This window comes from Python bivittatus, unplaced genomic scaffold (assembly GCF_059951505.1).
Source record: "Python bivittatus isolate LINGU-HERP-01145 unplaced genomic scaffold, Pbiv_v1 ctg000200_np1212, whole genome shotgun sequence".
NCBI classification, from domain to species: Eukaryota; Metazoa; Chordata; class Lepidosauria; order Squamata; family Pythonidae; genus Python; species Python bivittatus.
Window position 1 is genome coordinate 8,573,006 of NW_028277040.1, and position 14,319 is coordinate 8,587,324.

Here is a 14,319-nt window from a genome sequence, read left to right on the forward strand (position 1 = left end):
AAACTTTTAAAACTTTAAAACTTTTAAAACTTAACTTTTTTTAACATAAATATGAATAAAAACAGACAGGAATATTATTCCGGAATAAATCAACTCAAACCTTAAATAACTTATGATATTTTGCTTTCCAAAATATATCCTGTCTAAATTATACAAGTTAGAAATAAAGTAAACGTTAAAAGAACAAACATTCAAATTTCTTTACTCTTATGTCATTTTATATAAAAAATAAACTTAAATTTTAAATATCCCAAAAGATTTTGCTCTCCATAAAAATATATCCTGTTAAAATTATACAAATTCAAAATATGAACATGCTGTATAACAAAACCTGGAAATATAAATAAAATTTGTGCTTTTCAGCAATAACAAATCAAATCATTCAGTTGTCTTTGCTCTTATGTCATTTTATCAGAGCTGGACGCCTGGCATCTTTTTTTGGCAACAAGTTCGTTTATATTTGGTGTGAGGTTCTGTGTTGTGGAGATTCTCAGGATGGACTGCAGGTGCTCATCAGTGAGACGACTCCTGTGTGCTGTTTTGTTAGTCTTCGTCACTGAGAAGAGCTTCTCACACAGATATGTGCTACCAAACATGCACAAGGTTCGAGCCGCATGTAGACAGAGCTGGGGCATTTCTGCAGGAATGGAGTGAATAAACTCTGCGGGCCATGCAGTGTCGTACTTTGCCTTCAGTGTACCATTACACTGCAGCTCAATCAGCTCCATCTGAATCTGCACAGGTGCGGTTTCCACATCGACGGCAAATGGGTTGTGAAGCAACTCAAAATTCTTTTTTTGTTCTTCAAAGTCACCAAAGCGCCGTGCGAACTCAGTGCGCAGTGCGCTGAGCTTATCAGCAAAGTGCGTATTTGGGAACACCGTTGTGCCGACTTGGTTCAACATTACTTGGCAACAGGGAAAGTGGGGCAAGTTGCACTGGCGCATTTGTGTCTCCCATAAAAGCAGCTTCACTTGAAATGCCTTCACTGCGTCATACATGTCAGTGATCATGTGGTCACGTCCCTGGAGCTGGAGGTTTAAGGCGTTGAGATGAGCTGTTATGTCAACCAGAAATGCCAACTCGCATTTCCACTTTTCATCCCTAAAATTAGTGGAGTCTTTTCCTTTACTGTCCATGAACTGACAGATTTCGTTGCTGAGCTCAAAAACTCTGTTGAGAACTTTTCTCCGACTTAGCCAACGCACCTCTGTATGATAAGAAATGTCAGCAAACTCTGAATCTATCTCCCGCATAAAGGACTGAAATTGCTGCTGATTTAAACCTTTAGCTCGGATAAAGTTTATAGTTTGTGTTACAGTGCTCATTACATTGTCCATCTTCAGGACTTTGCCACATAGTGCTTCCTGGTGTATGATGCAGTGATACGCCGTTAACTCACCAGTACAGTTCTCCTCCTGCATCTTTACTCGCATCCTTCCCACTAGTCCACTTTTTTCACCCCACATAGATGGTGCTCCATCAGTTGTAAGTGCAATAAGTTTGTCCCAGGGCAGTTTCATGTCGATTATACTTTGACATACATTTTCAAAAATGTCTTTTCCAGTCGTTGTCCCGTGCATCGATTTAATGTCCATTATTTCCTCTGTAACGCGCAAATTGGAGTCCACTCCACGGATGAAGATGGCCAGCTGTGCAGTATCAGTCATGTCAGTACTTTCATCCACAGCAAGAGAGTATGCAATAAAGTCTTTGCTTCTTTCACTCAACTATGTTCTTAAATCAGTGGCCATCTCACAAACTCAATCAGCAATCGTATTTCTACTCAGGCTTACATTTGCCAGCATCTGCTTTTTGTCTGGACATAAGACGTCAAACACCTTGATCATGCAGCTCTTCAGAAATTCTCCCTCGGTAAATGGCCTGGCTGATTTGGCGATCTCCTCTGCCACGATAAAACTTGCTTTCACAGCAGCTTCACTTTGTGATTTTGCACGGGTAAAAAACGTCTGCTGAAGTGTCAGATTCTTCTTTAACTCTTCTGCTTTCTGTATCTTCTGCTCTGCATTCAGGTCTTTCAGGTTATCCTGATGTTTTGTCTCATAGTGCCGTCTTAGATTAAATTCTTTAATTACAGCCACATTAGCTCCACAAATGAGACACACGGGTTTACCGGCAATGTCAGTAAACATATACTCAGCCCCCCATCGGTTTTTAAAGGCTCTGTTTTCAGAATCAACTTTTCTCTTCGGCGTCGTGAGGGCTAGCTTCGCAATAACTTGCAGCATCATAAGTTAGACTTGATTAACGCGGGAAGCATTCGGCAAGGCAGCTGCAGCGCTGCATTATGGGATCTGTAGTTTATTGTGTTACCAGCGCTTCATATCGCCGGGCCATTAATAACAATAATATATAAAATGATCTCGTGGGCCGGATATAATTACACGCTGGGCCGGATGTGGCCTGCGGGCCTTGAGTTTCACACATATGGCCTACAGTCTCTGTAATAGGGAGTGTGCCATTACACCATTATTTTTTACTTGTCTTTTTTTTAAAAAAGAATTCAAAATACAAAATATTTGCAAAACAACAAATTGCACTGATGACAATAGGCATATTGTCAAAATGCTGCATTTTTGTACCTTATACTTACAGTGACCATATGTCCTTTATTATTATAAAGTACAGTCCTTTATTTCAGAAAGCTATCCTTTAGATTAATTTAATTAAATTATTCATTTTCTTGGTTTTGCTCATAATTTTTCCTTTGTAAAGCAAAATTATAAATATAAAGAATTAAATATTTATTTATTTATTTATTTTGTCAAATGTACATGTCTGCCCATCTCACATGAATGACTCTGGGTGGCTACAATAAAACCAGGAATTAAAACATTTTACAAACCCATTAAAACAATAAGAATAGGTAAAACAAGACCACGAGAGGGAGGATATTACATATAACACCATCAGTGTGCAAGCTTCCTAATATCAGGAGATCCCAGGCTTGCTGAAGTCTTATCCCTATGAACCTCTTTCAGATTTGCCCCTTTTTCAGGTTTGTTCTTTATTTTTTTTCCAAGAAAATATGGTCACTGTACTTATACTTGGTTGTACTTTAAAACATTGTGTTTTTTTTATGCCCCTAAAAATGGCCATGCAGATTCCGATAAGATTAATCATGTACATTTCATTCATGAATAAGAAAACAGAAGCATGTAACTGATAGAACAAATAGCAACATATAGCAAGCACCTGTGTCTGGAATAATTATTTCATATTTTGTATTTATTTGCATATTTGTTAAGAGTTATATCCCGTCTTTTAGAACAGAAGCTCAAGGTGGCATACATACTGTTCCCTCCTATTTTATTTCACAACTACAACCCTGTGAAGTAGATTGGACTGAAGGAAAGTGACCAGTCCGATAGTTCCCAAATATTTGATTTTTTTTTATAATCTTCTATTTGTGTGATTCTAGTCTGCTACTAGATCTATACTATGATATTTTTGTGTCACAGCAAAGGATATTTAGTTGGTTCTTCAAAGACTATCAGTTTCAGTTTCTCATGTATGTATGAATTTCTCATATATGATATTAACCAATTGTGAGCATTTCCCCTATATATCTTGACCCAGGGAAACTTCATTTCTTTGTGTATTGACATAAGCTTGGGGCATATTCATTTGTTATAACCTGTATTGAGCTTTCCTGCCTAGAAACAATGCAGCATGTGATTTTACCCTTCTAGCTTTTTTTTTAAAGAAAGGATACTTACGCACTTACTGTTGAGAATGGTATTTCAGAGGAAAAGGCGATGTGTTGAAGGTGTATGCAGAGTGCAGGTAGAAGGAAGGAGAAGGAGTATGGACAAAGTAACATTTAGGTGGCTGTTGTACCATTTATTTTCAGTGCAATTAGTAGTTATTTTCTGGATATGATTTATGCTATAAGAAGGAAGTTTTACTTGGAGTTCTGCAGGACAGAGGGACATGGAAGGAGAGCAAATGATTAGAGATTCTGCTAAGCAAAGACTCCAGACTTTGCTTTGTTAAAATTAGTATTGGAGAGGTCCACAGAGTGATCTGTAACATTTATGTCCCACGTACTTTGTAATTTTTTATGTTCCTTGACTTTGCTAGGTTTCTAAGGCCTAATTACTTAGTACACTTGTAACTGAGCCTCTGACTTCTTTCATGTAAAAAACCGAACAATCTAGATGATTCTGAGCATTGCCACCTCCTGACTTTTTAAATGAGGCAGCAAGAAATTTCCAAATTATTAATTTTAAAGATGAAATATCTTGAGGATTTCTCATATTTGCAGCATTTTCCCCATTAGAAAGAATTGACAGTTTGCAGTGAATGAACTGTAACATCCAAACCCTGCCAAACATTTTTCTTCATAAGTCTCCTGAGCTTTTTAATGTCTGAACTAAATTTACCAAACTTGGCAGATTCCTGAAGATGAACAGAACTGCCAAGTGTTTGCAGCCTCAAGCAGAAAAAGTGAGAGCATTAATACTTCTTAGGCACCTGGCTATAATTGTAGTTTTATAATGGTGTCTTACTATCCACTTGCCTCTTTGGCACCGTTGTGTTTGGATTCTTCTTAAATGAAAGGTAGAATTTAAATATAATTGCTCTTAAATCAGCCATGGTCCTTAGAAAACAAGGTTTGTTTCTAGAAAACATTCCATATGCTTTGACATCTGATGAAGGGTCTCAGCACTGCAGCCTGGCTGATTACAACTAACACATTTTTTAAAAAGACTTGGCCTCTTTTTTTTTTAATTTTTTGAACCAGGGATTGCTATCAGAGATACTGCGTAAAGAAGAAGACCCTAGAACAGCTTCCCAGTCCCTCCTGGTAAATCTGAGGGCAATGCAGAATTTCCTCAACCTACCTGAGACAGAGCGAGATCGTATATATCAGGATGAGAGAGAGAGGAGTATGAACCCCAATGTGAGCATGGTGTCTTCAGCTGCCAGCAGTCCGAGTTCCTCCAGAACCCCCCAGGTAAGGTTCAACCCTATTATAATTGCTTTCAGTACTGTCCCCTCATATAGAAAACCTAAAGCCAGGCATCATATAAGATGGCTGGTTAGGTTTTTCCCAGACTGATATTCATTAGAAAAGAAAACCTTCAATTTTTAGGGTTTGAAATTGCTGTTAACAGCTTTGTGTGGTCTTCTAGCAACACTTCTGGGGCGAAACCAGTATGCTATTTTTTAAAACTAATGCTGCAAATATAAAGAATGAACATTCAGTTAAGTACATGAAAGAATTCAAATATCTACAGGGCAGGTTGCACACCTTGGCTGTGATCTGAAGCTCCTGAAATCATTGATGTGCACATGGAATACGTACCCCAGCTTTTGCAGTGTTAGAAATGGTTTTCTCCACTGAATGGTTAAACAGAGCTAGACAGCGTTATTCCCTTTCAGCACTGATTGCGCACTTCAGCCTCAATGCGTGCCTGAACTTTTCTGTAACTTTAGTCTGGGGTTGTACCTTTAATTTTATCCTATGGTTGTCTACAGTTGCTTTAGTACCTCATCTTCTGGATGGCAAGCTGACCTCTAAGTAGCATCCAGAAGTGCTGAAATACAGTTAAGGAGGGGTTGTTAGATTGATTGCAACTAACTAATAGGAAAAACATTGGGAACTTTTCAAAACAAGTGGTCAGACATGTGTTTAAGGAATTTTACTAAAGAAATGTTAGAGGTCTGTAGTTGGTTTTGGGATATAATGCAGGTACTGATCTTTAACCCTCCAAATGGTCTTCAGTCATGGATGTTTAAGTGAATCTGTCCAGCAAATGTTTGCTCAGGTTAAGCTACTAATTGTTATTGCCAAAATTATAAACCAGAGTCTCTCCTAGCAGAGAGTATGACAGGAACAGTGAATGCTGTGTTTCCTCCCACACTTGTTGCTGGAGAAAGGAACCACTGAAAATTAATGTCTGAATGAAACTTTAGACCCAATACCTGTTTTATTAGAGAAGACAGATAGAGCTCGCCTAGTATGAAATGGATGTCAGAAGGTAAATACAATACTTGAAGCTCCTTTCAATACAGGGGAACAGTCTATGGATTAGCAAAACTGTAACATTTTACTCTTCGGTAAATTTCCAAAAAGTCTTAATTGTTTAAAAATTGAATCATAATGTTGAAGTTGGAGAGAGCTGTGATTTTAATAGATCTGTCTGTCTGTCTGTCTGTCTGTCTGTCTGTCTGTCTGTCTGTCTGTCTGTCTATCTATCTATCTATCTATCTATCTATCTATCTATCTATCTATCTATCTATCTATCTATCTATCTTCTTTAAACAGTGTATGTGTATATGTGTATGATTACATATAATTTACACAAGTATTTCTTTTTTGAGTTTCTAGTTTTGTTTAGTTCATTTGTTTTTAAAGGGTTTTTCGTTTTCTAAGGACTTCCTTCTTTTTCTTTCTCTTTTCCTTAGGTAATTTGGCATAGTATAATTTTGTATAGTAATATAGTATATATATACGTATTTTTCTCTTGCTATTTTTTCCATACTATATAGTTTTTAAAAAATAAAATAAACTGATTCTTTTTCAAAGTATGTTGTATTTTATATAGTTATATAGTTGTATTGCCATTTAATTTGTGTATAATATTTTTAAAAATAAAAATTAAAATGTTCATTAAATATGCAGAAATACATGTACATATTTCTCCAAATATATACATTTTGTATGCACTTTTACCAATCTAAGTGTAATTTTTCCCTTAAAAATGCACAAATTTTCAAATGTATTATGTATTCATATACATTTTATCCAATATACAGATTTCTACTCCTTTTTTTAAAGTGGAGAATTACGTTGCAAAATTTTAAAAAGTACCTTCCATTTCTCTGAAATGCATTTGTTTTCACTATTCATGTTTCACCACTGTTTACAATATAGGTGTATATATTTAAGAACAGCATTTTAAAATCCTTCCTCCAATATCTCTTTGACTACTGTTGATCAAAAGAAGAAGAAAAAAGGAGGGAGAAAGTCATGATTTGGAGACAATTTCTTTTCTGTATTAGGAGGGATAGGAGATGGACAAACAGTAGAATTGTAAATTCAGTAGGAAAAGTGAGTTCAGGAAAAACTATCACTCTCATTTTATTGAGGAAATTCTTATACTAACTGTTGCTGGTGGTTATGCTTGTTTAGAATTTGGGAGGTCACCAAACTAGCCAAGGCTGGTTATACACATCTAATTCTTTTGGTGGGGCTGATTATGTATCATATGTGAAAATTGGCATTTATGTCTCTGTTGCTTCCCTCCATGCCCTCAGTCTCCAGATATTAAGATTCTTTTTTCTATTCTATGTTTAACAGCATTTGATTATAATCACAAGGCTTTACTCCTAGATTTTATTTTATTTATTTATTTATTTATTTATTTAACAAATTTATATGGCCGCCCAACTCACACACAGTGACTCCAGGTTTCTTACAAAGTAAAATCCCAAGTACAAAAAAACCCATCAACTCCCATCCCACCAAAAACATCAACACTATTTATTTATTTAACCAATTTATATGGCTGCCCAACTCACATACTGATGTTGATGATGATGATTTTCTTCCTTCTTCTTTATGCCTCAGCATTAAGCTAATAAGTTCCAGAGCAGGGTAGAGTTAAAAATTACAATATTTCACAGAAAAAAGGATAAAATATTACTAAAAATAGAAGAACAACATTAACAGCAAAGGTAAACTATAACTTAAAAAGAAAAGGGGCTTTCCTTTGTGTTGGAAAGATAAAAAAAATGTCGATTGATTGAAAGAATTTATAAGTGCCTCTGGGCAGCTAAGAATAACTTTGGGAAGCTTGTAATATTTGATACTTGGTTGGCCTCCCTATGGAAAACATGCTGCACATAAGATGTCTGTAAATGAAAACTCATTTGGTCACCCTGGTAAGAGTCCAAGAAGATAACTATAACATTTATGCCAGTTCATTTGAACATTGGCAGTGAATTACATCCAAGATAGAGAAGTGAGGAAATTACCCAGAGAATGGAAGAGATTTCTTTTAGAAAAAGCAAAATCAGCAATGGTATAACCTACCTTCTCCTGCTGAAGCAGGAGAAAATTCTTAAATGGTAACTTATTTTATAATGCATATATGATTTATTTTTGCCTAAGTCTTAGTACCGAGAAGGATCATTTAATGCTAGAAGGGTGCCTTAAGAAATATCCAAGATGGGCAGACAGGAGAAAATGTATTTGAAATGAAAGATGATATTTTTTTTTTCCTGGTGCCAAAGTTAATCCTATATAAAAAATATTGTTTCCATAGATACCAATCTGTGATATGATTTTGCAGTGTAGTAGATAATCTCAGAGTATCAAGAAATACAGTAAATGTTCATTTTTCCCCCTATTGCATTGCTTTTTTTTTAAATTGTAATTCTCCATTTGTAGCTTTCAAGCTGATAAACTTCTGTTTTGAAATGTGTATTTGGTAGTAGGTAATCAATGCCAAACTGATCGGGGAAAAAAAAGAGCCCAAATGTTTTGAGATGAATATGGCAATATTTAAATATGGGCTTCTGCTGCTTCATTTGTTATTTGGTAAAAGTCAAGGGAAATTAAAAAGATAGCAGGCTGATTTTAGCAAAGTATATTTATATAGTCCATTCTGCCATTTTTGGACCATTTTATTTATCTGAAAAAATAAAACTTCATTGAAATAAAGTAATAATTATAAAAATACAAAGCCTCAACTTTAAACATTCTTGTTAACACAGTAGAAAAAAGTGAATTTGCAAGTCTTTTTAATAGTGCGAATTATAATCACAAATCTGGCTAAAATAAATGTTCTTATATTGTCCAATAATAAGTGAGTGAAAATGGAACCAGGCAGTCCACCCTTTATGATTTTTGTAATACGAGTGCCATAATAAAGAAGATTCTGCTTTTTGAGGCCACATATCATGATGGAATAACTCAGAGCAGGCTTCTCCAAGTTGACCACAGAACACAGGCAAATGTATTCTAAAATGGTTTTAATCCTATATTTGTTTGTTTATATATATATATATATATATATATATATATATATATATATATATAAAAGATATTCATATAACAATACATCTAAGTTTTAAAACTGGGTTTGTCAAATACAAGACAAACCTGGATTTCTCAGATACAAGACAAAACCGCATACTTCCTTTTTAGAATACCTTAGAGAGACATCTTTTTTGTTAAAGATGATAAAGTATATTGCCCTGTTAAACTTTCAGTGTATATAAAATGCTTACCCTGTACCAGGCTGTTCTAATGAATCAGAATGGAGGATATGCTATTACTTCAGGGTTTTTTTCATCCTTTTCTAACTACACTTTTTGCTTTAATATGTATTTCAGTTTCCTAAAAACCTTGTGTAATTAGAGCCCTTGGTCATTACTGTGTATCTGCATTTGTTTTTTTAAACTTGTTTGATTGAAATGATTGTTTAGCATAGTTTATTAGTTCTTCTAATAGCCATTGTAATTAATTAATAGCCATTGTAGTCTGCAGGAGATTTCTAGATTTTTGTGCAGTAAAATCCCATCTCAGTTCTTTTGGTAGATTTATCTGTGATGGCAATATTCTTTCATTAGTGTCCTTCAATTGTCACAGAAATTGATAGGAAATCATTTATTTAAAAGGAATGTAATGGAATGTACCCAGCTGCAATGTGGGTTTAGGAAGTCAATGGTAGCATATCAAGCATACTGGCAGGCATAGAGTTATTAATCTTTTTTTCATACCCACTGATTTCCTAGGTGAAATTAGGTGACTGTCTGGCCAGCATAATGATGGGAAACCATACATACTCAAATGACATACGTATAATTTTAATAAAGGATGAAAGAGACTTGAGGGAGTATATTAAATTGAGTAATAATTTATTATTTAGAGACCTCTATGCATTTACTCATTTTTTCTGGAAGAATTGGCTCTTCCTCCGAGGTATGCTTTTTTGGGAGGAGGGGGAGGGAGCAAAAATTCAAATACTCATATACATAATATATTGTATTTGAGGGTTAGCTGAATAAAATAATTGTTTAAACATTACTTCATCTCCTACATAACCTTTTAATTTCCAAGTATATGCTTTTTGTATTTGTTGAAAGTCAGAGCAACTGAAGAATACTGTGTGTGTGTGTGTGTTTGTAAGAAAAAGAGAGCGAGAGAGAGTGCATACACACGCTTTGTATGTCCTATAGGAATGCCCTGCAATTATTTCCAATCACAATTAACCTGATTAGAATAATGGACAGGAAGTGTCCCTCTGTAGCTAATGCAGTTTGGCATCAGCTGACTGAAATCCTTTGACAATTTCTGCACAGATGGCTGGGCTGAAAGCAGCACTATTTTAATTATTATTTTCATGGTCTCTCGGTAGGCCAAAACCTCAACACCGACAACAGACCTCCCCATTAAGGTGGACGGAGCCAACATCAACATCACAGCTGCCATTTATGACGAGATCCAACAGGAGATGAAAAGGGCCAAGGTGTCTCAGGCTCTGTTCGCCAAAGTAGCTGCCAACAAAAGTCAGGTGAGTAGGCGATTCTCTTTCAAGAGCGGGAATAACTTTGAGGTGGAAATTGGACCCATCCCTTCTCCTACAAATAAAAGTACACCTATACTACTAACAACAAGCTCCAGAAAATCCTTTCTTATTTGTTCTTTTGCCCCAGAATAATTTCTTTCTACCTCTTTAAACAGACTGAATAGTTAAGACACAAGAATCTTTAAAAAAAGACAAGTGAAAAAGAAATAGAATAATAAAATAAGGAATCTTGAAATGATGGTGTCTTTGTTTGATAGAGGCCTTAACAAGTTATAACCACTAATTCTTTGCTTTGAATGTTTTTCCATTCAGTAAAAAGATGAAATGGAACAATAATAAAATACAGAAATGAAAGTAGTCACATACTAGTCTTCAGAGAAATATTGTGACCCTACAAATATATGATATAAATTTGATTATAAAAAGGATCTAAACCTTTCTTACTTCCTTTTCCTTCTAACTCTTCATGTTTCCTGATACAGCCCTTGTTTTTAGTTTTGCCTAAGGCTTAATACCCACAAAAAAGAAAAAAACTACAGGCACAATATGAAATACATAAAAGGAAAATGCCATGGACCCCTTTTACACTGTTAGAAGAATAAAAATCTCATGTACCACATGGCAAAATATAATGAGAGCTGGAGCTGTTAAACGAATAAAGCTGTTAAAAGCATAATGCCACTTGGCACAACTACTGTGCATTTAACGGTTTTCCACTGTGTAATAAATGACATATGTGGTAAAAGTGCAGTAAAATAAAAACTGCACAATTGATTTTGCAAACGTGCCTTTTGTCCTCTCCTTTTTGCAATTTTTTTTTATATACACACACCTACACCCAAGATGAGATAGTTTTTAATCAGGACTGTTTAGCACAAACTGAATTACCAGGCTCTTTTTGAGGTTTGGCTGGAAAATGTCTGGAATCTTGCTGTCATTTTATGCAGAAAAGTCCTGAAATAGAAATGCTCTAAGCTACTGAAAATAATTTGGGTAGCTCACCAACTTCAATCAGTGCCAGCTTGAATACTGAAATTCCAAAGGAATCAGCCATGAGTTATTCTCCTTAGCTAGAATATATTAATCGTTCTTGATCTGAAAAAGAAAGCAGTTGCAGCATGTAGAACCGATAGAGAGGATTAAAAAAAAAATGAGCAGCAAGATCGATCAGATGTGTGAAAATGAAATTTGCTGTGGTTGTGCCCTGCAAACACTTCTTGCATAAGTATGTCTGAGTATGTGCTTTTCATTTCACAGTTCTCTCAGTTGATTTTCTTATTATACTTTTAACTCTTTTGATATGCTGAAGTAACTGCAGTGTTTGGTTTATATTAGGAATAGGAAATGTATTCAGCTCCGATAACCACATCAAAACCTAATATTATGAGCTTGGAGTTGCTATTTGCATATCAAGCTCATTTATGAGTATGTTTTCAAACTATTTTTGGTTGCCATGGTACCGTTATTTTATAATATTGTGTTGTGGGGAAACTAGGGCAAAATTTGAGAACTGTTGGTGCTTTTAATTTTTATGGCCTAGTGTCAACATCCATTTAGACTTTAAACTTATCTAGAGTCTAAAGCCTAAAAAAAATCTCAAAGAGACATACTTTGTATGACTCTCTGGAGAATTAGTAACAACCATTTAGACCTGTAACCTGCCTAAATATGTCTTGCTACCACAAGGGTTCTAATTAAGTTGCTGTTGAGATCCAAATCTTCAAATACATAAAAAAACTACTGCTGGATCATATGTGACTTATATAATCTAACACGTTGCTTCCAGCTGCCTGCAGCAGCAGCTCTGTTCCTCTGGGGAAACTCACAAATAGAGTATGAGTCCACCAGTACCAAGTGACTGGCTATGACTTTTCAGACTTGTATCTGGAGTAATTTATTCAGAACGGCAGGAAAGCACAGGCATACATTCCATGGAAAGGTGCTTCTTTCTTACTGCTTTTGAAGTCCTTGCCTCCACAAATTTGTGTAGGTCGCTGTTCGTATAGGCAATCTTTTCAGCGAGCATGGTATAAAAATAACATGTTTATTTAGTGATGTTTCACCAATTTGGGGAATTGCTACTTTTAATTTCTACTTTTGAAAAATGTTAACTCCAGTTTAAACATGTAGTTGACGGAGAACACTTAATTCTCATAATAGAACTCATCAGTTATATTATGAGCTATTATATAAGTTGTTATATAACCCATAAGTTCAAGGAGTGGTAATTCATATCTCAAACGAGTCTTAATATTCATAAGTTTATTTTGCATGCAAAGAAACAAAACAGCATTTGGAATCAATATTCATATATACAACAGCAAGCATTTTGGTTATTATTCACATTGCTTAGGATGTGGGTTAGCAAACTGTTCCTAAATATCTTAATGTAAAGATAGAAAAGAAATAGATACAGTCCTGGGTGGAGAACGGTGCTAGGGAAGCATTGCAATTCCCTAGCTTCCCTAGTATTGAAGTATTGGCAGTCAAGGGCAGCTTGATTGCCACTGAGAATATAAAATATGTGGGCAAAATTGATAGAAAAGAAATAGAGCAAGAGCTTTCAGAGAATGAGATACATGATGGATTTCATAATAGTTTGTGATGAATTAAAACAATACATTGCATAAAACCTCTTCTCTAGAATCCAAGATTTTAGATTCAAATTCAAATATAATCCAGAGCATTGTTGTCTAAAACCAGCCGAGAAAATGCTAATTCTGAATAATATTCTTCGGCAATGATGGTAGAGATAGGAAACTAAGGTATTAATAGGGTACCTGCAGCAGTAATGTTTTGTTTCAAATTATATTAAAACTACAAACAATCACACTTCGTTTGAGATCTTAAGTAGCTATCTCAGAATGGTGATCTTAAAGTCCTCAACTCATAGAACAGGCTCAACAGGCACATGAGCCTAAATTCAGGGGGTTTTAGTTACAATAATCACAAAGAGTTTAATAGTTCTAGAACTGAACTGAGGATGGACTAGAATAAAGGAAACAATAAGTATATGCTGAACAGTTAAAAAAAATTAAGGGAGGCTTCAGTCATAATAACTTATTGTTTCTGGAGAATAATTGAATTCACCTTTACTGATTCATGTGCTTCACTTGTAAGGGAAAGGATAATTCTTTGGGACAAAGTTCTGGTTTGGTGAATTGAAAGGTTCTCTGCACTGATTTACTCACAAAAAGTGATTCACAAACAGAGAATGCAATATTGGTTGAAGTATTCTCTGAGAAATTCTGTTCAACCAAATGGAGGAATGTGCATCCTGCCTGTCAACAGAAGTATACATATAATGTATAACAATTGTAGTCTTTTGTTTGATGGCTCCATCCAGTTCTTCCAAATGGCCAACATTTCTAAAAGCAAAATGGAAAATTTGAGCCAGGGATTCTGAATATCTTAGAAAAATAAAGAACATAAAAAAGTTGTGTAGAGAGCCAGCACATTTGAGCTTCTCTGCAGCACCAAACATAGGGCTCTCTGATGTTGAGCCACATGAATCCTGGTCTGAGCAAATGTAAAACTCCAGAGATAGGCTACCTTTTTTACCTGGGATCATATTTGGGATTTAATAGTACATGGGCATGTTCATTGAATGGCTGCCATAGGTGACTTGGCTGTTTTCAGAATGGCTGGATTGTGGGCATGGACATTGTAAAGCATCTATAAGAAGGTGAACTGGATCCCAAGGATTTTCTCTACAGCTTTGAGATCCTTATGGGTCCAAAGGCATTGCTGCAGA

At 35.4% G+C, this 14,319-nt stretch overlaps 1 protein-coding gene across 2 annotated transcripts in view; it reads left to right on the plus strand.

Annotated features, from left to right (window-relative positions):
• The window catches only part of SATB2 (SATB homeobox 2), a 136,905-nt gene that overhangs the window by 88,023 nt on the left and 34,563 nt on the right, over window positions 1-14,319 (plus strand). Inside the window, exons 8-9 of one of the 2 annotated variants that reach the window (XM_088135672.1) lie at window positions 4,769-4,981; window positions 10,395-10,550. In XM_088135672.1, the coding sequence (XP_087991798.1) occupies window positions 4,769-4,981; window positions 10,395-10,550 (369 nt within the window). The remainder of the gene's footprint in view (window positions 1-4,768; window positions 4,982-10,394; window positions 10,551-14,319) is intronic. The other variant, XM_088135673.1, reaches the window with a different exon arrangement.